General features: G+C 35.4%; 4 protein-coding genes across 7 annotated transcripts; 1 reads left to right on the forward strand and 3 right to left on the reverse strand.

Annotated features, from left to right (window-relative positions):
• Positions 1–743: 743 nt before the first annotated feature.
• Positions 744–18,343, reverse strand: LOC123670596 (serine/arginine repetitive matrix protein 1-like). Of its 4 annotated transcripts, none has more exons than XM_045604101.1 (7): positions 18,186–18,343; positions 11,482–11,579; positions 7,701–7,836; positions 5,185–5,700; positions 2,930–3,254; positions 1,764–2,047; positions 744–1,541 (listed from the first exon to the last, which is right to left on the reverse strand). In XM_045604101.1, the coding sequence occupies exons 2-7, from the start codon at positions 11,576–11,578 to the stop codon at positions 1,265–1,267; spliced, it is 1,635 nt and encodes a 544-aa protein (XP_045460057.1). In that variant the 5' UTR covers position 11,579; positions 18,186–18,343; the 3' UTR covers positions 744–1,264. The 4 variants fall into 4 exon arrangements, with proteins under 4 accessions (XP_045460057.1, XP_045460056.1, XP_045460058.1 ...); XM_045604100.1 differs by lacking the exon at positions 18,186–18,343 and adding an exon at positions 13,118–16,063; XM_045604102.1 differs by lacking the exon at positions 11,482–11,579.
• Positions 14,019–16,051, reverse strand: LOC123670595 (RUN and FYVE domain-containing protein 2). Its single transcript, XM_045604099.1, has one exon. It carries the CDS (start codon positions 16,049–16,051, stop codon positions 14,147–14,149), a length of 1,905 nt encoding a protein of 634 aa, XP_045460055.1. The 3' UTR covers positions 14,019–14,146.
• A 258-nt stretch (positions 18,344–18,601) lies between the features above and the next one.
• Positions 18,602–19,321, forward strand: LOC123670598 (INO80 complex subunit C). Its single transcript, XM_045604105.1, has one exon. It carries the CDS (start codon positions 18,726–18,728, stop codon positions 19,086–19,088), a length of 363 nt encoding a protein of 120 aa, XP_045460061.1. The 5' UTR covers positions 18,602–18,725; the 3' UTR covers positions 19,089–19,321.
• Positions 19,322–19,977: 656 nt separating this feature from the next.
• Positions 19,978–24,109, reverse strand: LOC123670597 (cytokine receptor-like factor 3). Its single transcript, XM_045604104.1, has 6 exons — positions 23,742–24,109; positions 23,173–23,469; positions 22,837–22,990; positions 22,027–22,295; positions 21,356–21,529; positions 19,978–20,713 (listed from the first exon to the last, which is right to left on the reverse strand). The coding sequence occupies exons 1-6, from the start codon at positions 23,958–23,960 to the stop codon at positions 20,555–20,557; spliced, it is 1,272 nt and encodes a 423-aa protein (XP_045460060.1). The 5' UTR covers positions 23,961–24,109; the 3' UTR covers positions 19,978–20,554.
• Between the last annotated feature and the right edge of the window lie 2,584 nt (positions 24,110–26,693).

Here is a 26,693-nt window from a genome sequence, read left to right on the forward strand (position 1 = left end):
TAATATACATTCATAACGATATAGTAAAATTGTGGATTTGAAAATATATCACAATCCGATAACATAATCTAATCATGTTGGGGACATGTAGAAATTGCGTATACTCCCTCTATCTATGTTTCTTACTCTATGACAAAATCTAATCAGTAAACACACCAGTATTTTAGACATCCCAGTCTATACTGAATAACAACTTGGTGCGCAGAATTTTGTTTAATTTTAACATCATAAACATAGAAAAAGTATTCGAAATATTAAAAAAGAATACTTCTGTTTTAAGTAATCTTTTTGATGAGGCGTTCTCATCCAATTTTGAAGGGATTGTGGTGTTTTATCTGGAGAATACTGGAATCATCAGTAGGGGCTCAGTGTTCCCTGCGATATACCTAGCGTCTCCATAACCGGGTATGGTGACTTTTCCGTTAAACGGTATGGTTTATTTCCTAAGAGGTTGCGAGAGATGATCAGCACACGACTCCATCTCTCGGGCAAGCAAAAAGTCACTACATCTCAAATCAATTTAAGTTACCAATTTTGAAAAAATTATAACCATCTATTGACAGCATTCAAGGAATCTATAAACTATTTTAATTTTTTCAATAATTCATTGATGATTTCTACAAGGATATTGTAACTGTAAGGTTTCATTGTTATATCGAATAAAATCCTCTGTGAGGATAGCTTTCACTATAGTTTTAGAATAAACTATTCTTAAAGGAAGGATGCATCAACCAAACACAAAATAACTTTCCATATACTTTTATTTCAACTTCATACAAAAAGTCAATATTTGTAAGGACAGTATGTATACTGAAAAAAAATTGAGAATATGAATATAATTATCACAAAGGTAGTAGTCCCTTCTTGTCTGTTCGTTAAAACTAGAATCAACTGAATTCTTTGTTTTTATTTATTTGTAGTCAAGATAGAATGGCACTACTATTGTAAAGATAAATTCACATAAATATGTTCAGGGAACAATTTAGGGATTTGATTTATAAATTTTTTGTTTTTGGCAAAAAGATATAATAAGAATAATATAAATAAAAATAAATCAAAGACATCCTGGAAGGAAGTACTGAAAACAATACTCTAGTATTGCAAATTTTCGAATGAAGAAAGTGATCACCGAACACTTAATATCTAATTCACATAAGTAGCAAACAACAATTCATTCTATAAACTTCTTCTGATAAAAAGATCAACCCTCTCTTCCTTAAATCACGAATGAATACGTGATTGTTTTTATCTCACTCTCTTGACATCAATTCAACCTTTGCGAAGCAGGCAACCTCTTCCTACGTCTTCTAGAGGATTGACTCCTTGCCCAGTGTTCGTAATGTCTCTCATTGGCCAACCAATCCTGGTATTTGTACCACCATTCCTCCCATTTCACATAGTCCTCCAAGGTTAAGTCCCTCAAATAGCCTAGATCCTTGTAATACTGATATCTAACTCGTACATCGTCCCAAGCTGCCAACCTGGACTGTCCTGATGACAGTAGCTCATCAGGGTAGTGTCCAGCAGGAACTGGAGATAAGCTGGAATTAAAAAATTCAAATTAACACCGTTCTTGAATTTGTGATTTTATAGTTCAACAATGCATAAATGAGGGTACAAACGATAATCGTTTCATTCCTCAATGATCCTTCCTCCTTTTTCTAATATGAATTCAAGAGTAAAATGATTCCGTCTACACCGGACTCTTCATACCAGATCAACAGATATTATTGGCGTATTAAACTAATAATGAAAAATGTTACCTGTATCTCCTAGGTGGGGGGCTGCCATAGAGGAAATCATCCTCCTCGATCATAACCTTCAAATCACCCCCCGTTTTAGTGATGCGCATATTCTCCATTTCTCTCCTTTCTCTGTCTGCGCTCCATTGCGCAATCTTGCCGAATCTCTCTGACAGAGTCAAGCTGGTGGTTGCAACGATGTGGGTCACTGATCCATTCGAGCTATCGTCTTCCGATTCAGAAGATTCGCCAGGTGAACCCGGCCTTCGGGTCTTCTTCTCTTTCTTCACTCTTGTCAGTAACACCTTAAGAGAAAATAAGTTAATTTTAGTATTGAGAAGAGCTGTGAATCTTACTGTTAGCTACAATATTTTAAGAGTTTAAAAAGTGGGAGAGCGGTTAAAAACATGTTTACTAGGAAGTTTTATGAATAACTGTATCGGCTGTTTCAAATTCGTTGTCTAGTGAGGGGATCTAAGAAAGCCTTCGAACTAAAAAAAAATTAAAGGCACACTTTCGTGCTTGATTTCTTAAATAATTACTTTGGCGAAAACCGCAAATTCAATTGTTTTCAAGCTATAAGACAAATTTGGAAAAAGGAGTGAAAGGAAAAGTTCGAATAACTTCTTTATTATTGGTGCTATAAACATGAAACAAAAACATTCTATAGATACTTTTTGCAGTAGAATCCTTGGTGGAAACATTTGTTTATAATTGCAATTATTTTGAAATTATAATTCAAACTTGTGTTTTTTTTTTCAATGTAAACCATAAAAATTTCTGTAACAAACAGAACCGTTTTTTTTTAATGGGAGAAAAATGTCTGAAAGCAAACCGATGGCTTGATAAGTAACATTCAGACTCTGCTCCATCGACAACAACGGTTAAAATGTGTTCCAGGGAAGAAATTTGGCTCTAATGATGAAGTGATTGACGAGGAGGAGCCTATTTCGAAAGCAACGACGAATCTTTCTACAGAAAAGATACTGAATAGTTGAGGAGCGTTAAAGTACATGAATCTCTGTTGAAGCTAACAATGTTGAGGAATAAAGTGGAATTTTTAAGATAAAATGTGTTTTTACTGACTGGGCCCGGAACCTATTGCATGAAGAACTATTAGAGATCTATGAAGAATAATGTAGTATTATAACAAACAATTTTTGTACCAAATTTTATCTGGTACTTACAGGTTTGCCTTTCTCCTTGCTCGAAGAGGGTTTCTTAACCTGTTTGGGGGGCGGCTTCACGCCAGTTACGTCGATGACCTCGCCGGTCCTCCCGCGTGGTCTCGGTGGTGGCGGTTGACGCCTAGGATCGGTGGGTCTCTCGTTGGAACTGATGCGCTGTATCTTCCTGGGCGGTGGAGGTGTGCTGGGTTTCGGAGCCCGTCTCTGAGGAACCGGAGACGGCGAGGGCGGTCTGGCCGGTCGTGATCTGGGCTTGGGCTCTGGCGGTGCCCTGTTCGAGTGGTGCTCCTTGGCCCTCGACTTCGGGACTGAGAAGGATCTTGATCTGCGTGGAAACGAAATGAAATGAATTATATTTTGAGAAAGCTTTTTGTATGTTATGCCGGGGGTACCACACGTGTTCTATGACTGGAATACTATTGGGAACTCCAGGCAATGAAAGGACAATGCATTCTACCTATGTATGGGCGTTGCACAGTTATCGATATATTTTTTTAGAATTTGACTGCCAGCCGTTAAAATTCTTTGAAATTGAGTTGTGTTCATTGTTGAGAGTATCATTATTAATCAGTGCTGAAATAAACATATGGCACTTTATCATTTTCTTGAGTAATATACTACGTCTTCCCAACTCAAAATGAAAAAATAATTCAAGTAAAACTAAATAGAGAACTAATTGACCGTCGAGATGCTTGAATTCTCAAATGAAGAGTAGACAAGTCAGTTACAAAGTATACGATATGATGCTTCTTGAATTTTACTAACGGGGATTACTTTTCAAATGGTATATCAATTTAAATTATTCGAGATCACTCGCATTGTTAATTCATATTTCAACTAATATATCTATTGAATTTGTTATCATTCTTCTTTTTCGGTTGAACATTCAGATAGGATTAGAACATTAACGAGAACAGCAGTTCAATCTCAAAACTTTCACAAACATAATCTGTATCGGCATCAAAATCTAAGCCTTCAAGTGAAATTATGCGATTGTAATGTAAGAATGACGTCCGCTGTTCCGCTGAACGAATACAATAGGAACCGATAGCAACAGTAGCATTAATTTATCTAGATGGTTATGAGTCAAACCCAACAAAAAATATTGAAATGATTTGTTATTGCATCAACTTTTGAATTAATCTGATTTGTTTTATTCGGTGTCTGATAATGGTGTGAGATCACTGAGTAAATATTTCAAAGTTGACAGTGCTGACGAATCCTTTATGGTACTACTTACAATAGGTCTTGAATAAATAGATAACATCATTTGATATTAACTTGAGACCGCTGAAGGGTATTATGTTAAAATGTAAATAGATTTGGAATAAAATTGCATTATTCCTAAGAGATCAACATAGCGCGCAAGGAGCCAAACGGAATTCGTATAAGCTCTTAACTTCTAAGAGGTCTCAAAGAGACCTAGGATAGCCGAGATGAAAAAAACATTGAATAGTACCTTATATACCACATTTCATATTTCCAACTCGAGATCGAATCGACAGTTTCAGAAGGACACTTGGCTAAGTGTCCTACATGTACCGGCTGGTACATGTGTAGTCATCTTAAGCCCGGGCGTATATCGTGGCACTACCTGAAGTTGTACCGTGTTTTTTGAAGAGCTATACCCAAAAGACATTGTCAATTGAAGCACTGGGAGAATACGTAGATTACGAATTGTGTCAAACGCAGCCGAAATGTAAAGAATCGTTCAGTCCGTAAGTAATAGGCACAAGATGTAATTCTTAGTCCATTTAGATTAAATTTATGGATATGTTCGGGTTGTAAATAGTCCCATACAAACTTCAGCATCTGAATCAGATTCAAATGCAGGAAGCGAATCGAGTTATTCCAACATGTCAACACAAGAACTCCACCTAAATCTGAGACCAGCTTCAGGTCCTAAACCTGATTTGACTGATTTACAAGTTTACAAGTCTTGGGCCTCAATACGAAGAATACCGAAACTGATCCTCCAAAATGTGAACTCTCTGTGCGAGTTATCCACTACTCAAGTGCAGTTTATAGCATTGAGCTGCGTACTAAATGTAGGCGTCTATTAGGCGGGTCGGGCCAAGGCGGAGAAATCCGTCTGCCTACATTTGTACGCAACTGCGTCCACTACACGGTCAGCCTGTAGTGGACACATATGAATGTAGGCAGGCGGATTTCTCCGCCTTGGCCCGACCCGCCTAATGGACGTCTACTTCAATACGCGCCCAGTACTACAACTATGAAAATAAACATGCACCTACCTGCTTCTAGCGCCCCTACGATGATGGTTCTTCGGCGAGCACACCGAACAGGAGTCGTCAGAGCAGCTGCTAATAGAACTCTTCGAGGCCGATCTCCACGTGGTCGAGGACGACTTGGGCGGCGGCGACCTGGGTCGGGCGGTACGTCGTTGCGCGGCCGCGGGCGACCTCCTTGCGGCGGGCGTTCTGCGACCGATCGGCGATCTACGCCCGGCCGGCGATCTGTATCCGCCGGGCGGTGAGCGGCGCGATACGGGCGACCGGCGACTGGGCGGTGACGCGGGGGAGCGGCGACGGGGGGCGGGCGAACGGGGCGATCTACCTCGCGCCACGGGAGACCTGGGGGACCTTCGGGAAGCCGGCGACCTTCTGCCCATCGTGGAACGTACGATCGGCGAACGTGAAGACCTTCGGGCACCTGCTGCTGCTGGAGATGGCGATCTGCTCTGACTGCGTCGGCCTTGAGAAGACGGGGAGCCGTCTATGTAGAGGGATTTGTAGCCGCTGTGGCGCCACCTGAGGAAACGAGGTTCATTACATATCGATATATTAGGTGCGCAACTATTATTATTATTGGGGGAATATTTTCTTGGCTTCAGGACTGTGGAGTGAATTATACACACTGCTTCAAATCTCCGACGTTTCGACCCTTCTTTGGATATTTTTCTTAGTCACTTCTCCAAGACTAAGAAATAAATATTCTTGCAGCCCTGATGAATATCTAAAAAAAGGGTCGAAACGTCGACGATTTAAAAAAGTGTGTATAATTCATCCAACAGTCCTGAAGCCAAGAAAATAATCCCCCAATTAAACAGCAAGGACAAGACTTATCAGATATTATTATTCTTTGAACTGGGGTCGTTGTGGCTCGGTAAGCCTTCCGGGAACTGCGACCAAGTAGATCTTTTGGTCTCTACCCCAATCATTCATGGAAACCCAAGGAGGTCGTCAATGGCGTTGATAAAACTGACAACCTCCTTAGGGGCCTTGACCGTTACTTCTTGAGTATCCAAGACCAGCTTCCCCATATGAATGGTTTTTAGGCTAGCCAGCTCTGGACACTTGCATACCATATCTTCAGCTGTTTCTGCTTATGACACATAGCCTGCTGACTTTCCCATACGGTAGGTGTGCAACTAAGTTCCCGCTGTTTTCAATACCTAGATTGCTCTAGCAGAAGGTGCTGGTCGATTTTGACATATCCAAACGTCACGAACCAATCTTAGACTGTTTTAACACATCAGTGATTTTATTTTGGAGTAATATACTTCTGGTTGTGTGAATATGTCCGATTTTATGCCAAATAATCGTCATTTGCGGGAAATCTTGATTGTCTTCTTTCTTCCGAAGAAAACGGCGGCTGATGCGCATCAAAAGCTCCAAAACATTTACGGAGATGCTTCTCTAAGTGAAACAATGTGCCATGATTGGTTCCATCGCTCCAGAGTCGCGTGAAGGACGGACAAGAACCTTCGAAGATGCTGAATTGGAGTTATTGCTCAGTGAGGATCCGTACCAAACGCAAGAAGAACTTCCTTCAGCATTAGGAGTTATCCGTCAAGCCATTTCCAAGCAACTCCATGCGTTGGGAATGGTTCAAAAACAGGGTTTTTTATGAATTGAAGCCAAGGGACGTTGAACGTCGTTGTTTCGCCTCTGAGAACTGCTTCAGGGACAAAAAAAACGAGGGTTTTCTTCATCGCATTATGACAGGTGATGAAAAATGGATCTATTTCAGCCACCCAAAGAGAAGAAAGTCATGGGTACTGGCCAGTCATGCTTCCACGTTGCCGCTTGGGGGAAAATTTACGCAGCGTAGGTTATGTTTTGTATTTGGTGGGACCAGGTCGGTGTCATTTATTATGGGAACTATTAGGAATTATTATGGAAACGAGTGAAACCATTACTGGAAAATGTTATCAACAATTGATGCGATATAGTCGAGCACTGCGCTAAAAATGACCATAATAGGAGCAGAGGCACGATAATGTGATTTTACAGCATGACAACACTCAACCTCACATTGCTAAACCCGTTAAAACCTATCTGGAAACGTCCAAATGAGATGTCCTACCCCACCCGCCGTATTCCCCAGATATTGAGCCGTCAGGTTATTACTTATTTCGGTCGATGGCACATGGTCTGGCTCATCAGCAGGTCCACTCGTATGAAGACAAAAAAAAAAGGCATGATTCGTGGATAACCTCAAAAGTTGAACACCTTTACCGTAACGGTAATTCACGCTTTACCAGAAAGATGGGACAAAGTTATAGCTAACAATTGGCATACTTCGAATGATTCATTTGTAACCAATGTTGCTATTCGTTAAAAAAAAACAGCGGGAACTTAGTTGCGCACCTTATAGAAAAAAACTATAGCACCTAAAAGATTTCATGGTATAGATATTAATGAGCATCTTAATTGGGCATTCTTTTCAGAAATTTGAGATGTTTTAACATATCATTGGAACGGTTTAGTTCAATAATATCATGCGCAGGTGTCATCACCAAAATTACCTGTTAGGATCCTTTGCCTCAACTTCTAACAACTTCTTGTCCCAATACGCATTCGAGGTCGGTGATGCTGCTCTAGCTCTAGCCTTTTTCATAACATTGTCAATTTCACGTCTTCTTCCCGCAGGAAGACTAGGATCTGAAAAAAAGATCGACTAGATAAAATAGCAATTATAATTTGAAATCAATTGAAAAGTATGCAGACTTTACCTTCAATCACAGTTCGGGGGTAATGCTGAGTGGATAACATAAATCAGTTCAACCGAATATTTTTGTAAGAAAGATTTTTCCGGAATACGCCAATGCATCCCAATTTTTATTTGAAGGAATTATTGCAAATTCTGTATTCCCCTCAAGAGGGGTGACAACGCCTTTAAGAATCTTAAATTGTAAGAGAGGTCGAGTGACAAATATATTTGAAGCTATTTACCTATTACTCTCAACGAGTTTTTTTTTTGGTGTATTAATAAATATACAATTGCAAAATTTTCGAAATTATATTGTCAATCGAACTCAATTTCCATTTAAGATTTATAGGTTATCACTCCTTTTAAGGGGATGATCGTAACAAGAGATCTCCTTCCAAGTAAAATTTGACCTGTCTTGGAGTTTATCAGAGAATTTTATAATCGCTGAAATATTGGGCTGGGTCGTTTTATGTAGGCCACCTCGTATAATAATAGTTTTATTTGATAATAACTTAAGACCACAGAAGGAGAACAAAGCATTTTTCAAGCTCAATTTTGGATGAATGGAGTTAAAGAAAATAATATTGATGTAATTAACTAAAAAAAAAACAAACTATTCGTTCTTCTGTCATAAATGAAAGAAGTTATGAATGTGGCAAATGTAGGATAAAATCATGTAGAAAGAAAGGTCAAGAAAACATAGCAATCAAGGAAAAACTTCCACTGTAACAAGGAATTCCAGTCACCATATAAAAGCACAAAGATGACACCTATGGTATATGGCAGAAGAAAATGAGGAGCAATATCTTAATAACCGAATTTGAGAAAAGTTGTTTAGATGTTTGAATTTCAGGAATTTGATTTTCTTTTAAGGTGAAGGTAGATAAAGCAAATCGATTCTAGTACCCATTACTTAAGTACTGATGATCCAATTTAATTACAAAACAAAAATCTCACGAATCTTGATGATTCGAAACTCCCTCTGTCGGATATTTGATATAACTAATTGAAAGTACATTGGATTATTGTTTATGTATAGGTGTATATGCATTTCAAAGTCGTATTTGCAGGTTTTTTCTCTAAATAGTTACCGAAAATTCAAATTGATGCAATAACTACAATAAACAATGAAAAAAAAACAATGTATTTTCATGTAGTTCCGATCACGAGTCATATAGCGCTGCGATCTGCAATAAATGGCTAAGTGTATGGATTTCTGAAAATGCAACATCAGAAAGCTATATTGAAAAAGAGAATGTCATATTATTTGAAAGCCAACTTGAACCATATCTTTGGTAATTAGTTCTAAATCAGGCTTACGGAGAAAATCATTATTATTTGTTAGGGGGTATGAAAAAAGTAAGTGAAATAAGTGACAGAAGTTACTGAATTGGACAAGAACTATATATTCTTAAAAGTGCAACTTTTGGGTATATGATGTGTGTATTCATTTAGGTTGGTTAAGAATATAGAAATAAACTGTTGAGACGAAATATCTATATTTATGTATTTTCAACTTCACATCCCTTGAAAAATTGGAGCAGTCTGAATGACAACTATTGCTTCATCCGAATTCAAGTAACAGTTGAAAAGAAATGAATAACACCATGTCGTCTACCAACATTTCATTGCTCTCTTCGTCTTTATAAGACGTTTTTACTATAGCAAGGAGTTTAGTGTAACCATTGCTGCTTTTGTAGGTAAGAAATTAAGAACCTAAGCCATAAAAGAAAACCGCTGATAGCAAGTTTCAATGAGATCTCTAACCTAATAAGACAAATATATATGACGTTCGTCAGCGCAATTAGTTGATAACACTAGACAAATATCGACGATTCTGTATAGCATGGATTTCAACTGAACTTTTCCTCTTGAAATATCAAAATACAAGGCAACAAAAGAATATTTTTTATGTGGCATTACTCAAATTAGAAAGGACAGTGTCGATATCAGTTATGAGTAATTCTTTTGTAGTTTCACTTCTTATTTTGATGCCTGTATAATTATTAGGTGTACAACTTTGCTTCCGCCGTTTTACAATGAATGGATGTAGCGGTAAGTAGTAGTCGAAATAAATAGATCGTAGATGTCATAGCTAAGGTATTCGTAAACATTACGTCATCGACATGTTAGTCGATTTGTGTCTGCATCATAAAGTTATTCTCGATTAAACATGTCAGCTTTTCAAATTCTCGTCATTTGCGGTAGGTTTTAATTGTCTGTTTTAATATGAAGAAATCTGCGGCTGAGGCTCGTTGAGTGCTCTCAAATATCTACAGTGAGGGCGCTGTTATTGAAAGAACGTGCCGAAAGTGGTTTCAACGCTTCAAGAATGGTGATTTTGACGTCGAAGATTCAGATTTGGAGGCATTACTTAATCAAGACTCGTGTCAAACGCAACAAGAATTGGAATGATCATTGAGAGTGACGCAAAAAGCCATTTCAAAACGCCTGAAAGTCATGGGCATGATTCATAAACAAGGAAATTGGGTGCCGTATGAGCTGAAGCCGATAGATGTTGAACGGCGTTTGCAAGGCAGAGACAACAGGGATTTCTGCATCGCATTGTGACTGGAGACGATGGGTTGGTTACGATGATCCTAAGCGCAGAAAATCTTGAAGATATCCCGGCCACGCTCCCACGTCGACGGCCAAACCGAATATTCACGGTTCCAAGGTCATGCTTAGTATTTGGTGGGACCAGCTCAGCGTAGTGTATTATGAGTTGTTAAAACCGACTGAAACGATCGTTATCGAACGCAATTAATTCGTTTCAGCCGAGCATTGAAAGACAAACGGCCGCAATACAACGAGAGACATGATTAAGTGATTTTACAGCATGGCAATGCTCGACCCCATGTTACGAAAGGGGTCAAGACAAACTTGGAAACGTTTAAATGGGAAGTGTTAGCCCACCCGCCGTATTTTCATGACGTTGCTCTATCGGACTATCACTTGTTTCGATCAATGACACATGGCCTGGCTAACAATGAACTTCCAGTCTTATGAAGAAGTTGAAAATTGGATCGATTCGTGAACCGCTTCGAAAGATGTCCACTTTTTTCAACGCGGGATTCGTACGCTGCACGGAAGATGGTAGAAAGTAGTGGCCAGCGATGGACAAAACTTTGAATCATAAATGTATATCTAGTTTTTTACAATAAAGCCTTGAATTTCGGAAAAAATGGCGTAAGCAAAGTTGTACGCTTATGTATTTATACAGAAACTGTGATATTAATCTCTCAGATATTAAAACATCGAAGATAATTTCAAGCTTAGCAGCTCTCTAAATAGCCCTGAAACAAGCATGGTGTGATTGTGCCAGAAATCGACAAGAAAAAGGCGCCAAAATATGTGAGTAGAAAGTCTAGAAACTGGGGCCAAGTGAGTACAGGGTTCAGACATACCAACATAATGAATGTACACAATCGATATTCACAGTGCGTATATTAGACATTTTTTGTCCAATGCAGTATTTCTTATTCAATTTTTCAAGGGCTAGCATACGTTGTAGAGGAACAAACTAATATTTTTTTTATTTTACGGTCGTAAAAAAAAAGACACGATCGCGATTCGTGTAGTGATGTGCCCCCTACCTGTAATCCTTGGAGTCTGGGGTTTTGTGTCCATACGGAGTTTCGGCGTGGTTTTATCATTTTTAGAACGTTCTCTACTTCTTCTTCTGGTAGACATCCTATATACATGATTAGCAAATGTTAATTAGAAGCTTAAGCCCTACTGTTTAAAAAGACAGAAAACTAAATGACTACACATTTAAGCCCCCAATAATTTTTTTTCATTTTTTGCCTCTTATTCGAACTCAATATATCAAAATATGACAACGTAGTCTGATTTTATGACGGATCATTTTTTTTCTTAGAAACAAGCATAAAATGTACCTATCGTGTAAACTGATCATTTACGAAATGATTACTAATATTACAGGAATAAGGCGCATTTATCTATCAATTTCCGTAGTGCAAAATTCAAGATAAATTTTTAGCAACAATAGGATCGATAACATTTCATTTTTTTCTTCAATGAGACACAACGGTCAAATTAATAAAAATTACTATTTATATCAGACACACGAATAAGTAAAAAAAAAAACCTATTACTTGCGAAAAACCTTCACTTGAAGTTATCACCATCTATTCCTGAAAATCCTGTGCAAGTATAAGGCGACCTACTACTCTCTTCTTTCATTAAACCTATCACAAATGAGTGCTTATAGATCCCAAAATTATCGCATAAAGTGATTTGATATAAATAAATTGCGATTTTAAAGAATGTTTCAACAAACTTTACTGCAGTTTAGTTCCTTCACGATGCAATATCGAGACTGTACTTTTTGAAAATAGACGCTGTGAATATTATTGTGTATATTCAGATGGCTGGACCTCTGTTAACAGATAAGATTACAAATATCACCAAGTATAACATCTATTAAGATGGATATGAGTTTTGTTTCCTTTAGTTTGAATAATGTTCAAAATCGCCGTATTTGATGAAAATCAAGGAATGTTGTTCCCTAAGCACCATATTCGGCATCCTGATACATTTTCTTCAGTAGAAGTTACCATTTGAAGTTACTGGAACCCCATACAAATAATTCGTTGCAACAAACTTCTTCAAACTCAAAATACGCTAAAATATTTAACCAGTTCATGCAATTTATATCAGCTGTTCACAACAGAGAAAGCAACCTACCACATAAACCTATATAAAAATATCCATAGCTGCAGTATTTTCGAAAAATACAGTCTCTTAAATTTTCTCCCGTGCAAATACCAATAAAATGATGTTAATTTATTATAATTTGGTATATACTGATTAACTAAAAATTTAATGGAGTGTAGATTGTTCAATATAACAAAAAAAGAGCATTCGTTTGCCAGCAGAAAAAATGTAAAGGTAATCAAAAGTTACTAACTTTTTTGTTCAAATCAACCAAGAGTACTGTTCAGGTCAAAGTATGTGCCATAATTATTATTGAAGTGCATTCTTTTTGGTTGTTCCTATGAACAATCGTTACTCTGTGATTACCTTTATTTGAATTGTGCTAACCGGCTATCACATAAATATAGTAAAATGTCCATATGAAATACTTCAAATGAGAAAAAATATGTTTCAACTAGATGAGTTACCATACTAATCTTGCCATCAATGGACCTCATAAGACAGACAATCACAAGGTGAGAAGCTACCTCTCCTCTGCCTATACATACTTACCTAAAGAAAACCAAGTGTTTGAATCTGTTTACATCAAGTCAAAGAGTGGATTGTCCAAATTTCCAATATGTGGATCAAACGCATGGTTCCACCGACGTTGTAAAAGGCGCGAAACGCGTTCAGTACATACCGGTACCAGTGGCCATGACCGCGGACTTGACATATCGGACTGTCAATATCACGTGATGAAACGCGATTGGCTGACGCGCATCCGAATTCGCCAAACTTTACACCGACGTCGACGACAATTTTCCAAAGCTGGCTTTTCACCATCAGGCGGCACAAAGTATGAACGGGATGAGTGATTGAAAGTGGTTACAACATGTTTGAATGTGGATGTTTGGTGCAGATCTAACAATCCATATTATATGATGTGTGAAGAAAAATATATAAAATTAACATTCAAAATGATACAATTTACAAATATCTTTTTAAGTTCACACATTGCATACAATTAATAAATTCTGAAAGCACAAATAGATGAATCTCAACGATTTTGATAGGCATTTAATACCTTGTCAATAATCGACTCTAATTATTTGATTGTTCGATTCTAACCACCTGAAAATCAATTCGCCTATCGGAACATTCAAGATCAATAGAATGAAGGACTTTCATTGTTGAAATTAGTATAGTAGATAAGTTCTACAGAATTGGAAAGACTTATTACTTTTTCAAAATTACCAATAACTTTCAAAAGTGACCATCTCCCTATCAATGAAAGTATCATAAGTTACAGTTAAAAAACCTTAATTATGTATTGAATGGAATTAAAAATAATTGCAATGGCACATGTTAGATATCCGAAGTTAAGAAATCAATAAAATTCCCTAAATATTAACGATTTAATCACTACGAATCTTTGAACTACCTTTAATCTACAGAAGGACTGAAAAATTAGTACCTTGTTTCTTACATTTAATTAGTAGATAAAATAATTCTCCATATAAATACAATAGTTCATAAAATAATTCATTATTATATCAATAAAAACAATTAGCCGCATTAACAGAGTATAGTTGAAAAATATTACATCACAGAATTTCTACCCATTACGAGCAAAAAGCAATCATCACAGACACGGACTGGTTTAGCCGATGAAGGAAGATAGGTCGAGTTGTCAGAGCAAGCATTGCAGAAAATACCTCCACAGTTTCGGCAGTGGTGTCTTCGTCTGGTCAAACTGAACTCTTTGTTGCAAGTTTTGCAGTTAGTGACAGCACTGTCATCTTCCCATGTAAAATCGGCTTTATTTTTGTTAACCTCTTCTTTGAGGTCGGATATTTGGAGTTTGGATGTGCTCAATTGTTTTCCTAATTCTTCCATTGTCTGTTCTTGTTCCAAACATTTTTCCTTCAATGTGTAGTACTCCTTCTGCAAAGTGGTATATTTCTGAGCTACGATTCTCATGTAACTCAATTCCTTTTGCAAGTTTGAAATAACCTCTTTGTCCTTCTCAATGCTATCTTGCAACGCTATCCTCCATTCCCTCTCAACTTTGAGGTCACCCTCCACACAGTTGGTCTGTTCTTCGCTTTGGATGGTTTGAAGATCCAGTTCTTTGTTACGTAGTTCAATCCTAGCTCTATGAATCTCACTCTCCTTATATTTTTCCTCTAATATTCTAATAGCATCAGTCATAGATTCTGATTTAGCTTCCAATTTAGTAATAAGTTCAGTCTTATGCTGTATAGAGGCCTCATTACCTTGAAGCTTCTTGTACATGTCTAAATTAATAACTTTGATATCATCAAGTTGTCTTCGTAATGAAACAATAGTGTCTTGTTTCTCGTGTATATCTTTCTCTAGAAGCTTCATTGCAACTTCCATTTCTGCCTTTAAGGCAGACTGTAATTCCAGTTCTTTTTCTGCTTCCTTTCGCAGAGTTTTTTCCTCTTGAACTTTCAATTTGTACTCGGTGCTGTCTACATTTTCTAAATTCTCAGGAGCAACAATTTCAACAACATTAATATTATGAGTAGCAATTTGATGTACCTTCTCCTTCAAATAATTATTTTCTTGATTCAAGGCTAAAAGGTCATTCTTGGCAACAGCCAAATTTTCTTTCAAAGATTTATTATCATTTGTCAGAGATTCAACTTTGGTTTCTAAATTACTCACTGTAGCTTTCAAATGTTCGTTCAATTCTTCGATGTAGTTTTTTTGATCCAACATGGAAGTAACATCATCTTTTTCTTGATTGCTTTCCTCAGGGAGAGTTGAAACTGGCTTTAAATACAGAGAGAAGTCTATTATTCCTTGTGGACCATCTAAATCATCCTCTTTAAGACATAAATTACAATCAATTGTGTTCAAACCTATCAACAAGCCTATTATCACAATAGCGTCTTCACTCAACATTATAGAATCTGATTCATAACAACCTTCTAAAAGCTCATCTTTATGATCAAGCAAAATTTTCAAATAGTCAGTTAATTTTTTCTGCATCAAGGCAATTCGAAGCCAAGCTCTGACCCGACCGATAGAGGTTTTAATGTTTGGTAATTCCTTAACACTTATTGTTATATCCTTGGCTTCGGGAGCATATTTGTGAATTTGTTGAAGTATATCCCAGAGTTCCTTTTTTGGACCAATAATTGTTTTTGGTCTAGTCCTCAAACGGTGTCTCAAAACTGCTTCAATGATAATAAAAAAGTGAAGTAAAGATACATGGTCTGAATCCAAGGTCCTACCATATCTCAGAGATTGTTCAATCAATTCTTTTATTATCAATTTACTAATGTGAACTAGATTAGTTCTTTCAATAGCTATGGGATTGATGGAATTGTTTCTTTCTTGGCCCTTACGGCCATTGGTCTTCAACAAGGACAAATTTGACCATTGGCGGAACAATAGGCCTACAGGAGAATTTTCTCCATTAGAAAAACTGAAGGATCGTTGGCTAGTTGGTGAGCTTTCACGGTCTGTAGACATTCTTCATTTGCATGGACTTTTAGAGAGAGGGCTTAGTTATTTCGATCTGAAACAATTGAGGATTATAAATTACAAATAGTTCAAGTGCCAAATAAATGGTGATTAAAACAAAATCTGCAATGGATCTAAGTGCCAAGTAGGGCTATTTCAACATATTGAATATGTCATATGGCACTTCGACCCACATTTGTTTTGAAATAAACTTGAAAAAAAAAATTGGCACTCAAACCCTTTGCAATTTATAATCTTCAACTACTCTGAGCTCTTGTGATGAGTTGTGATAAGCTTAAAAGAGTTGATAATCAAATAGCAAGTTATTATTTTTACCTTCTTTGTGAAATTCAGATAAAAACAAAAGAATTGTACCTCAATAAAGAAATAGACTTTATGGTAACTTGAATCACATTTTCAGGGGAATAGTGTTTAAATCATATCTATATTTGGTATGGATTGTTCAGTACACAACTTTATTTCTAACCATGACACATTTGAAAAACTAACAAGGACAAAGTATCTAAGTCAATGGTAAATCCATCATTAGTAGAAGAGATAAGAGTAATCTATTTCAAATATACTCTGAAGTAATTCCTACTGTACTTTGAATTGAACAATTCATACCCTATGTCTTGTCATCAAATCAATATACTCTCAAAATATAAAATACTTCTGGGCAAGATGTTAGAAAGAATTATTAATATTTTCCAGTTCCTTAGAAAAACAGTTGCTCAAGAATCGATCAGTACCAACAAAGAATTTTTTCTACTAAGATGGCCATTGTAAACATTTAATCTGATAATATCAGTATGGTTTTCAAACACTGTAACAGGATGCATTGTGTCACTGTAGGGCATTTGTTCAATTTGTTAACTTTATCAACAGAAGTATGATAGAAATGAATGCAACATTTTTGGGATCTTTGGTAATTTTGAAAAGTGCATTATCCATCATTCTAAAATGATAACAAGGGGTCAAATTTTAACAAGATATCGAGGGTTATCTATGTTATATTGAATATTTGTATCACTCATATTTTTTTATACTTCTTCAAAAGCATGTTAAGCATCACCTTGGCAAGCTCATAAATTTCTCTCAATTTTAATTAAATTTTTATTCATTTCCATTCTTGTATAATCTACAACTTCATTTCAAATTCAAGTGAAGGAATATAACTTTTCAGGTGGAAGAATATCATCTTTCATTAATAAATCTACTATATTATTCAATTTTATTTTAAGAACGCATCTCTTGGATGCTTCACTACAAAAATTCGTCATATCGAAGAAATTCCTCGATTCTAAAATTGGCGATTATGATTTGTTTGAATCTAAATTATAAAAAGTACTTGTGAAACTTTTACTGTTAGTTGTTATTGGATTTCTTTAAATCCAAAACACTGCAATCTTCTTTACAATTCAGATTAATGGTATGCAATATGTTGAACTGTTTCAATCCAATATACAATTAAAAATTTTCCGCTAATAATAGATGGATCAATTGTTTTTAGTGTCTCATACCACCTAAAGGAACAATATGAATTTGATGACAATGCCAAGTTCCCTCAAAATATCAACATTAGATGTAAATCACTTTTGTAATGACGTTGGTCCGACAGTTCGTAAATGTTTCAGTCCTTCACATCACGAGTTTTTCGACATGATGGCATAAAGAAACGACGAAAACTCGGGACTCGAACCGACGAAAATACGAAATAATACCAACGAATAACCCGAAGCAAAATATGCGACAAAGTTCCCAAGATTTATAACTCAATTTTCCGATTTACTGGTTTTCCACTTGTAAACAAAAATAAATCGATATAAGAAAAACAAAGTGACCAACGAAAGGATCACAGACTACGTCGCATATTGTGGATGTGGGCGTATTGAATAACCAGTGATGACCCTCTATTTTTTATCCAGCAGAGCACTCCGTCGAACTATTCCCCAAATCAGGCACAGTACACACTGAAGTCCATTATCACACCGTGAAGTCCTGAATTTAGCTGGGAAAACAATAAGATTCCGAGTACCGACTTCGTATGAACCGACGTTATGGCGTTCGAAGTATTATCGAGGGCAAGGCATCGACCATAATCAATAAACAATTGAACACGACAATCTACATGAACACTTACTTTTTTATAACAAACTTCCGTTCGTAATTTTTGAATCCTTCTCCGTTAATGTAACTGTGGGACGGGTTTCAAGATTTTTCGCTGTATTTTAACGAAAAATCTATTTATTTCACGACGTCAACACAACACTTTCTCAGGTTTTGACGGCTTCATTGATTCAGGTGAAGATAGAAGTAGAGTAGAGGGGACTGTTGGCGCTTGCGTTCATTTGACATTGCGGAGTTCTGAATATATTAACAATAAATTGAATTTCGGCTTTTTTCAAATATAAGGCTGAAATGAATTGAATAAAAAAAATTATAATATCAATTAAATTCAAGTTATATCCAATATAATTTTACTATATTATATTCGATGGTATTGCCATTCTTTGTTTTTAATTCGGATTCTATGTGCCTTAGATCTGGACTATATTTAGTATTCTGTGATCTGGACTCTGGTAAACATAAACAATAACAAAAACACTGGTCACTTTACAAAAATTATTTTATTTTGGTAAAGCGCTTGATATTCTGGATATTGTGAATCTGGTAATGTCAAATGGCATCTGAAGAACAAAGAACTGAAAATAAACCTCCGTTCAAAAGTACATTATCGTATTTCAACTCCAAAACTAATGGGAATAAGAAAAGAACGTGGAAGTCTTTAAAACAGATTATTTCTTCTGAGAAAGCATTAACATGGCCAGAAGAGGCTATTCTTTATAGCTCCATCAATGCACCTCCATCATTCAGACCACCTGAAAAGTTTTCTGATTTATCTGGATTACCAGCGACATATACTGATCCTGCAACAAGACTGAGGTTTGCTAATAAGGAAGAATATGCTACAATATTGGGACTTCCTATGGATATCACTGCAGGGTACCTTGCATTGAGGGGTGCCAGTAGCATTGTAGGCTGAAGTCTATTCCGTTTCCTGGAGAGAATCGTATACTTCAATGATTTGGCATTTGATTCCCTGAGATGGTTATCTCATTGTTCCTTGATGAATATATTTGAATTGTTGCTTTAATAAACATTAAATATATAATATAATAAAGTTGATACATATAATACCGAGAAGAATTATAATTTTAGCATACGAATGGTAAAATGTGATTATTTCCAAATAAATATCTGAGTTCCATTCCTCTATATATATTTTTGATGAGTTGATTCTTTTTTTATTTTATATGCACTAGCCAATTTTTGGATCTATGTATCTACTATTAACTATTTCTTTATTGATATCAATATATTCTAGTTCTATTTGCTCAATTCTAGTATTGAATACTGCATGTTAATCATTCTTTCAGAGTTAATATAAAAAATTGTCCTTTTCTGAAAAGTAACTGATACATAAAGGTGATTCCTCTTCTGATATTCAATTACTTCAATTTCAACACCCTTGACTTCTTACAAATACACTAAATGACATGAAAAACTAATATGTACATACTGGCTGCAGAACAGTTGGGTTCATGTCCCAAGACACCTAAGTGGTGCTGTTCTGTCAAAAATTGTGCAGCTTTATCTCTCGAGCTAGCAAAGATTCACAAAATAACCAAAACCTGTTTAGATAAAATTCTTCATAATTGTCTGTATCTTAAAAGGGGTTGGTCAAATTTTTCTATATGAAACACCAAGACAAAAAAATCAAATCACATATTTTTTCACACTGATTTATTTACACCCTGTATATCATCAACATTTCTTTTATAATATATTATATCAACAAAACTTAAGACCTAACAGCTGTCCAATATCAAATGTCTTTCAATGTTTTAATAGAAAAAAATCATACAAAATGATTAATCAAAATAGTTTATTTTCGAGACTAGTACATGAGTATGACACTTCTCAATATTGAGCCTTCATATAAAATACTTCAAAAAGGTAACATCTCTCAATTCATAAAAATTTCCAGAAGAAAAAATAGAAATTTATCTATATGTATCTAAACAAGTAATAAAATTTGAGCATTAAATAAAAACAGTTATTTTTTCAAATTGGCTTCAATAACACAGTAAAATTCAATTTCTTCAAAGAACATGGCATATTTGGGAGACTATAAATAAACAAAACGCCAGTGATCATGGAAATGCAATCTTTTTTTGTGAAAATAGATTCAGAAATGGGATTCTTAAATTTTTTTTAAATCAATAATTTAAACAACATATAAATACATAAGGAATTTTCCTACTGTTGTATATCCACTACACAATATATATTATCCGATTTTACTGAGTGAAAATTTACATTTTTGAGACCCATGGAGTTGTGAATATTTTTTCTCACCCCCGATTTTATAAATATAGAAAGTAAGAAAATACCAAGTCCATATCAGTTTAATTCAATACTTGAATGGATGAAATCTGCGTTATACTGTTATTCTACCATTATTTTCCATTTTGTGGTTGGAAGTTCAGCTGCGAAATACAAAAGATCTGCTTTATTTACTCCCCATTCATATGTGACTCGTTTTTCATCTAAATCAATATGAATAACAACTCTCTCATCCTTCAAACATTCACAGCTGAAACAGATCTGAAAAAAATGTATAGTATCAGACGTTGAGGCACCAGATTGACTTTAATTTGCAAGGTTCAAATAATTTTGAAAATTTAAAGTATATAAATGTCATAAATGTGTTTTCGAACAAATTCACATAATGTTTACTTTCAGTTAAAATTTCAAACTGTGTTAAATTCTGACTGTTCCGATTTTTGGATATTGAAATCGCTGAATTCTATATCAAAATTATGATTCTCAGCAATGTGGATATATATAAATAGTGCTTTCACGTCAGGTGAGTGCCATTACTCATTGAAAAATGGAGAGTGGTATGCTCCTGGAAATCACCCTATGTCTGACAAATTAATGTTGACTTATATTTTGTAAATTGACATCGATTGTTAAAGTCCCATAACCTTTGACAAATCACCTATTGTTATGTCTACTGTCAGATTTTTTTGCAGGATCTGGGCCAGCTATGTTAGTGATAAATTTTTTGCTGTCTCGAAATATCAGAATTTCCGGCAAAGTTGAAAATCAGTCCATCCGTTCTTTAATTATAAATGTGTCTAAACAACCTGACCTTGTACAGCATGGTTGTACAAGATTTTATTTCAGCTCAAGGTGTTGTAAATATCGAGGGCAAAATAAATATATTTAACATTAAAAACATACCTTGCACTTTTTTTTAAACCTTGGTAGAAATGTTGACTTTGTTACACCATCAACTTTGATGAGACCTGTTGAATCAATGATGAATGTTCCATTAGGATCTTCTAATTTCGAAAGGGTTTTCTTATCCTCTTTTAATAATCCTATATACGCAGCATTATCATCCAATTCTAAGATCTATAAGAAATGTAAGAAGTTACTATCTCAATTTTGAAATTTTTCAGAAATATCAAAGTTCAACAGGCTATTTGATAGTATGAAAATATATGGTAGTTATTTTGAGAATTTGAATCTCTAGAAAGGCCACTGACATTTATAACAACATTGAATTATAACCTCAAACAAATTGCCAACGTAAAAATGTTATGAATGAAGAAATTCTTTTGAAAAAGATCAAAATCAATAATGAAAACAAATACTGACACTTACATATCCAATTGAAGTTACTGAACCATGTTAAGTAAAATTACATTTTGGCGGCCCTTTTGAATTTTGATGTTTCATTTGAATATTTTTGAAAAATATTAATAAAAATTGAAAATATTTACATTTTATATGCTCAATGAATCACACTGAATAATTTGAGAGAATTTGAAAATTCGTCAAATAGCCTATCGCAGAGGTCTAGGAGAGTTGGGATGGAACATAATGACATAATTTGAAGAAAAACTTACAGTGAATTCAATTGTATACCCTACTTGGTATTGTCGACCTTCTGAGATGAGTATAGGTGGCGAATCAATCAATGGTTTAGCTATTCTAAATTCGTCATTCATTGAGTAATAACCACTCTCTTTCCAGTTGTAGGATTTTATTGTGGTTTTAAATGGCATAGGTATAGACCAGCGACTTAAGCTGCTACTACCCTCAAATTTGCAACCAACTCGGAATGAATAGTATTGGCCCACAAGGACATCTTTGCTTAGAAAATGTGTGTCTTCGCCTGCAAGTAACAGAAACTGCTAAAGATGCATACTGTCAAGGCACAATATGACTGGGTAATATTGGCACATTCACTGTATAGAATTTAATATTTTAGATTATTGACAATAATAATCAATATTAGTGATTTCAAGCAGACATATTGTTTACTGATTTTCTGGACTTTCCACATGAATATTAACCAAGAGTAACCTATACTGAAAAAAATTGGAAAAGTACTAATATGAAACCGGGTGCTTTTACTTGCTTGCTCAAAATCATATTAATGCAATTTATTCACTCAATTTGGCATGAGGGTTTTCAAATCGAAAAACTTGATTATTTTTTCAGTGTGAAAACAACAGATTGGAGTTTTTAGATAACTCAGACTTAAGACTTCCAGGTCCATCTAGAATTCTTATTAGTTAAAATCAATCACTTGAGATCACTCAAAATTTGGAAAAAATAATAGCCTGCAGTTTGGTTGCAGAATTAAAATTTCAAAACTCTTGGTTACAATTGTAGAAGACTAATTGACATTTTTCCAAAATCACAACACTCACCCACATAACAAGTTTCGAAATTGGTTATATCTGAAACACAGTCTCCTGGAGCTTTCTGCAAACAATATTCTTGAACATCTACTGGCTGATCTTCAGCTTCTGACATTCGCCACTCCACTAGAATAGCTCCAGGCTTTTCTATGAGACCGCATATCTGTTGAAAGGCATAATTCACAGAAATTCCAACAAAGAAAATTGGAAACTCAAAAAGAAAGTATACATATATGGTTTCAGATATTATGGAAGTGATGGAGTATTTTGGACTATCTACAATATTCAAAGCAACTTGATAGTAGAATTCAAGTGGTGAGCTCCATTTTTATTTGACTGACTTACCTGAACTGGGCCTATTGTGGTTATGTCTCCGTAACTAGAAATAATATCTTTAAGGGGACTCAAACAACTATCATCTGCCTCAAAAGTGATATAAGGCACCTTTGCAACTAATGAAACGGAAGGAAATTTTTCTAATTCTTCCGATTGTCTGATGAATTCATCTACAACCATTATATTGTCTAAAGAACACTTCTCATCGATACTCTCTCCTAATTGTATGAATTTTTCTATACCTCGAATTTTTTCCCTCATTCCTTCTAAGGAGGCTTGCAATGGTGCAGAAGCCTCTTCCTTGGTCTAGAAGTTAAGAATAGGAATAAGAAAATGAGACATACTTTTGGCATTCTTGTTTCATTCTTAATGTACTACTGAAGAATATTAATAATTACTTCAAAGAATTCTTAATGAATTTTAAAATTATTCAGAATTGGTATGATGACTAATATGAATACATCAGTTGGTAGTATGCTGATCACTTGGCTCCATTTTTCAGGTTACACCAAACAGAGAGTTTCTGTTTTGACTTCAGAACACTTTGAGTCTAAACGATAGCTTCACTTTAGACTCACCTTTAGAACTTTCTCCAGCAACGTTAACTTTTTTTGGGTTAATAGATTGTTAATATGCTCTTGCAAAGTGGTGAAGCGTCTCATTAGCATTCCTTCTGCAGTATCTGCTGTTTCATTGATCTGTTTGATTCCGCTTGAAATTTCATCTTCCATTTCCTTCAGTTGCTGAAGATAGTTTTCAGCTACACTGCATATTTCTTTAATTTTTTGCTTATTCATCTTTAAAACTTGAAGAAACACTGGTATACGCTGTTCTATTTAACCCATGCAACATATGCACTCGAAAAAACTTTGTAAAAAGGAGTATTTCAATGATAAAATAATAAAAAACTGGCAGAATTCACCGACAAATCAAATTACGATTTGTAAACAGGCCGTAGATTGAAAATGCCGGATATGTTCACTTAGAACTATTATTATTAACGATATTTGAACTATTGTGGACGATATGTATGTAGTGAATCCTTGATTACAGATTTCTTTAAAGGACTTATGGATAATGCGTAGGTCAGCTTTCGGCCAATAGGTGACTTTTACTTGCTTACTTTAACACTGTAGAAACAATAATAATTCGTATCAAATGTAAATATGATCCAGTGCAAACCCAAATAAGCGATAGGAATTCCATTCATTACGTGTTATCTTTATATTGCAATTGATTTCCTTTTGCTTGTAGTAGTAGGTATTATTGTGTCTATGAGATTATGAGATATATACAAGACAAAAGAAGAGTATTTGTACTTAAATGATTAATTAGAAATATTTGAATTCTCGAATAAGTAGTGATTCTGTCTGCCAGAGAGGAGGCATTATGGATGTCGGTCCACACTCTAGTGCGGCTCCGGCGGGTAAATAAGAGCTTCCTCGTTGAAGCAGAGTCACCTCTCCATGATGGTGAGAGAAGGTGTCTTGAGCAGAGATCGCTGAAGAAAGAGTTTACCAGCAATGTCGAGACAAAACACCGCAATCTCTAGAGAAACTCATGTACTGCTCAGAAACCATAAACTAAAAGAAGTTCAGTATTTGCTAGTTTTTAATTTTCCTCCTCCAGTCTATTCATAATTATCGGGAATCGTCAAATATCATATTCTTAAATCTGAGGAAGACTTACTCTCTTATACAGTTTATTATCAAAAAGCCCATCCTTTTGGCTCATTATTTTCATCACTAAACTTGTCAACCATCCAGAACTTTCTTCGGGAACTTATTAAGATTTTCATTGAAATTTGGCACAAAAATTAAGAATATTATCCATCAATGTTTCGAGAAAAAATTAAGAAAATAAAATTAAAATAATCATTCCTCGACAAGTTTAGGTACTAGATACACACAAGAACGTCAATTATGGATTTTATTATTTTTGTTAACCGCCCTTTTAAATTATTGGATAGGAAATAAAAACTATATTGTGAAACTTTGCATATTCTAAAGGCTCATTTTTACGATAGTACATTATATCTCGAGACAGTTCTATCATCGTAAAATGTGCCTTAACATACATCAAAATGTCAGTTAATTTTCAGATTTCAATCAATTATGCCTCTATGAAGAAATGCATCCCATATTCTGCTGAAAATTCTTTGCTTTTATTTCAAATTGTGTATTGGAAGTTGCCTAGCGTTTGACAGTGATTTATTTAAAATGACAGTCAAATTCAAGTACGTCCGAAAAGACGTTATGAAGGCATATAACAAAACGAGCTAATTCTGAACCCATATTCAAGAAGCCCCTTCTAACTTGTAAATAAATATTGTAGGAGTTAACATCCCAATCAATAAGCAAGATTCGGAATGACGCATTTTGACCTGGGACGTCAGAAAAAAAAAATTCCAAAGTCGATCAGTCCTTCTTTCACGATTTTTGCAATATTGTGCTTTTGGTATTCTTAACAGAAGGTGTGACAGTATATGAAAAAATATTATTTAAGGATTATGCAGCATTTGAGAACGATAATTCGTCGAGAAAGACCAGAATTTGGGAAGGAACCCACGCATTTTGCACCACTACTGTGATTTTCGAAGATTATAAAAAATCCATCTTATTCCTTATTCGGGAATACGAATGTTACTGATTTAGTCCTTCTGCATGCTTGTGCAATGTCTCAAAACACAAATTTCCACTTCGTGGCAATAAAAGAGAGAATTCTCAGCTAATACTCATCTCATATTAAACGTAAGTATTTGCTTTTGTTGACAAACGAACCTCCTATTTAATTTGGATGCTGTCCTACAAATTTTATGAAAAATCTTCCTGTCTAGTCAACGTCATTTAGCGCACCTATTATTAAAATAGAAACATCGTGAATAAGCCGGGTCAAGTATATTCCCAACAGACAAGTTGGCTCTTTCTCTAACAAGTCGTTCAATAACTCCCAGGCCTGAGGCACAGAAGGTTCCGTCAGTATGCCATATTACTCTTTTTTTATCGTTAGTATCAAGAAGCTTTAAGAGATGTGTTTCAAAGTTTTGGATCATAGGGTTGAGTCTGCATCAAGATATTGAAGACTAAGTGAGGCCACATTTGTTGTTGTTAGAAAGCGGATAAAAACTAGTTTCGTGTATTGATAAAATACTTTTTTTAATGGGAACAAATATTGGGTAAGCAAAGCAATGTCTTGATGAGAGTTATACAAACTGTGCTTCATTGACAACAACGGTTAAAAGGTGTTAAGCTGACTTCGGGAGTTCGAAGATCCACCGACAATGTTAAAAGGCAATTGGAAATGTCCAAAGGATGAAACATGGATTCATCACTACACTTTGGAGTCAAATAGAGAGAGTCAGGAAAGAGAGGAAAAACCAAAGCGATCAAAATCTCACACATCAACTGGCAAGGCTGTGGCATTCGTATTTTGGGACTTGATTGATATATTGTTCTATGACTATCCTGACAAAGGTATAAAACCATTAACTGTGATTATTATATAACATAATGGAACGATTGAGTGATGAA

The sequence above is a fragment of the Harmonia axyridis genome, chromosome 1 (assembly GCF_914767665.1).
Source record: "Harmonia axyridis chromosome 1, icHarAxyr1.1, whole genome shotgun sequence".
Lineage (NCBI taxonomy): Eukaryota > Metazoa > Arthropoda > Insecta > Coleoptera > Coccinellidae > Harmonia > Harmonia axyridis.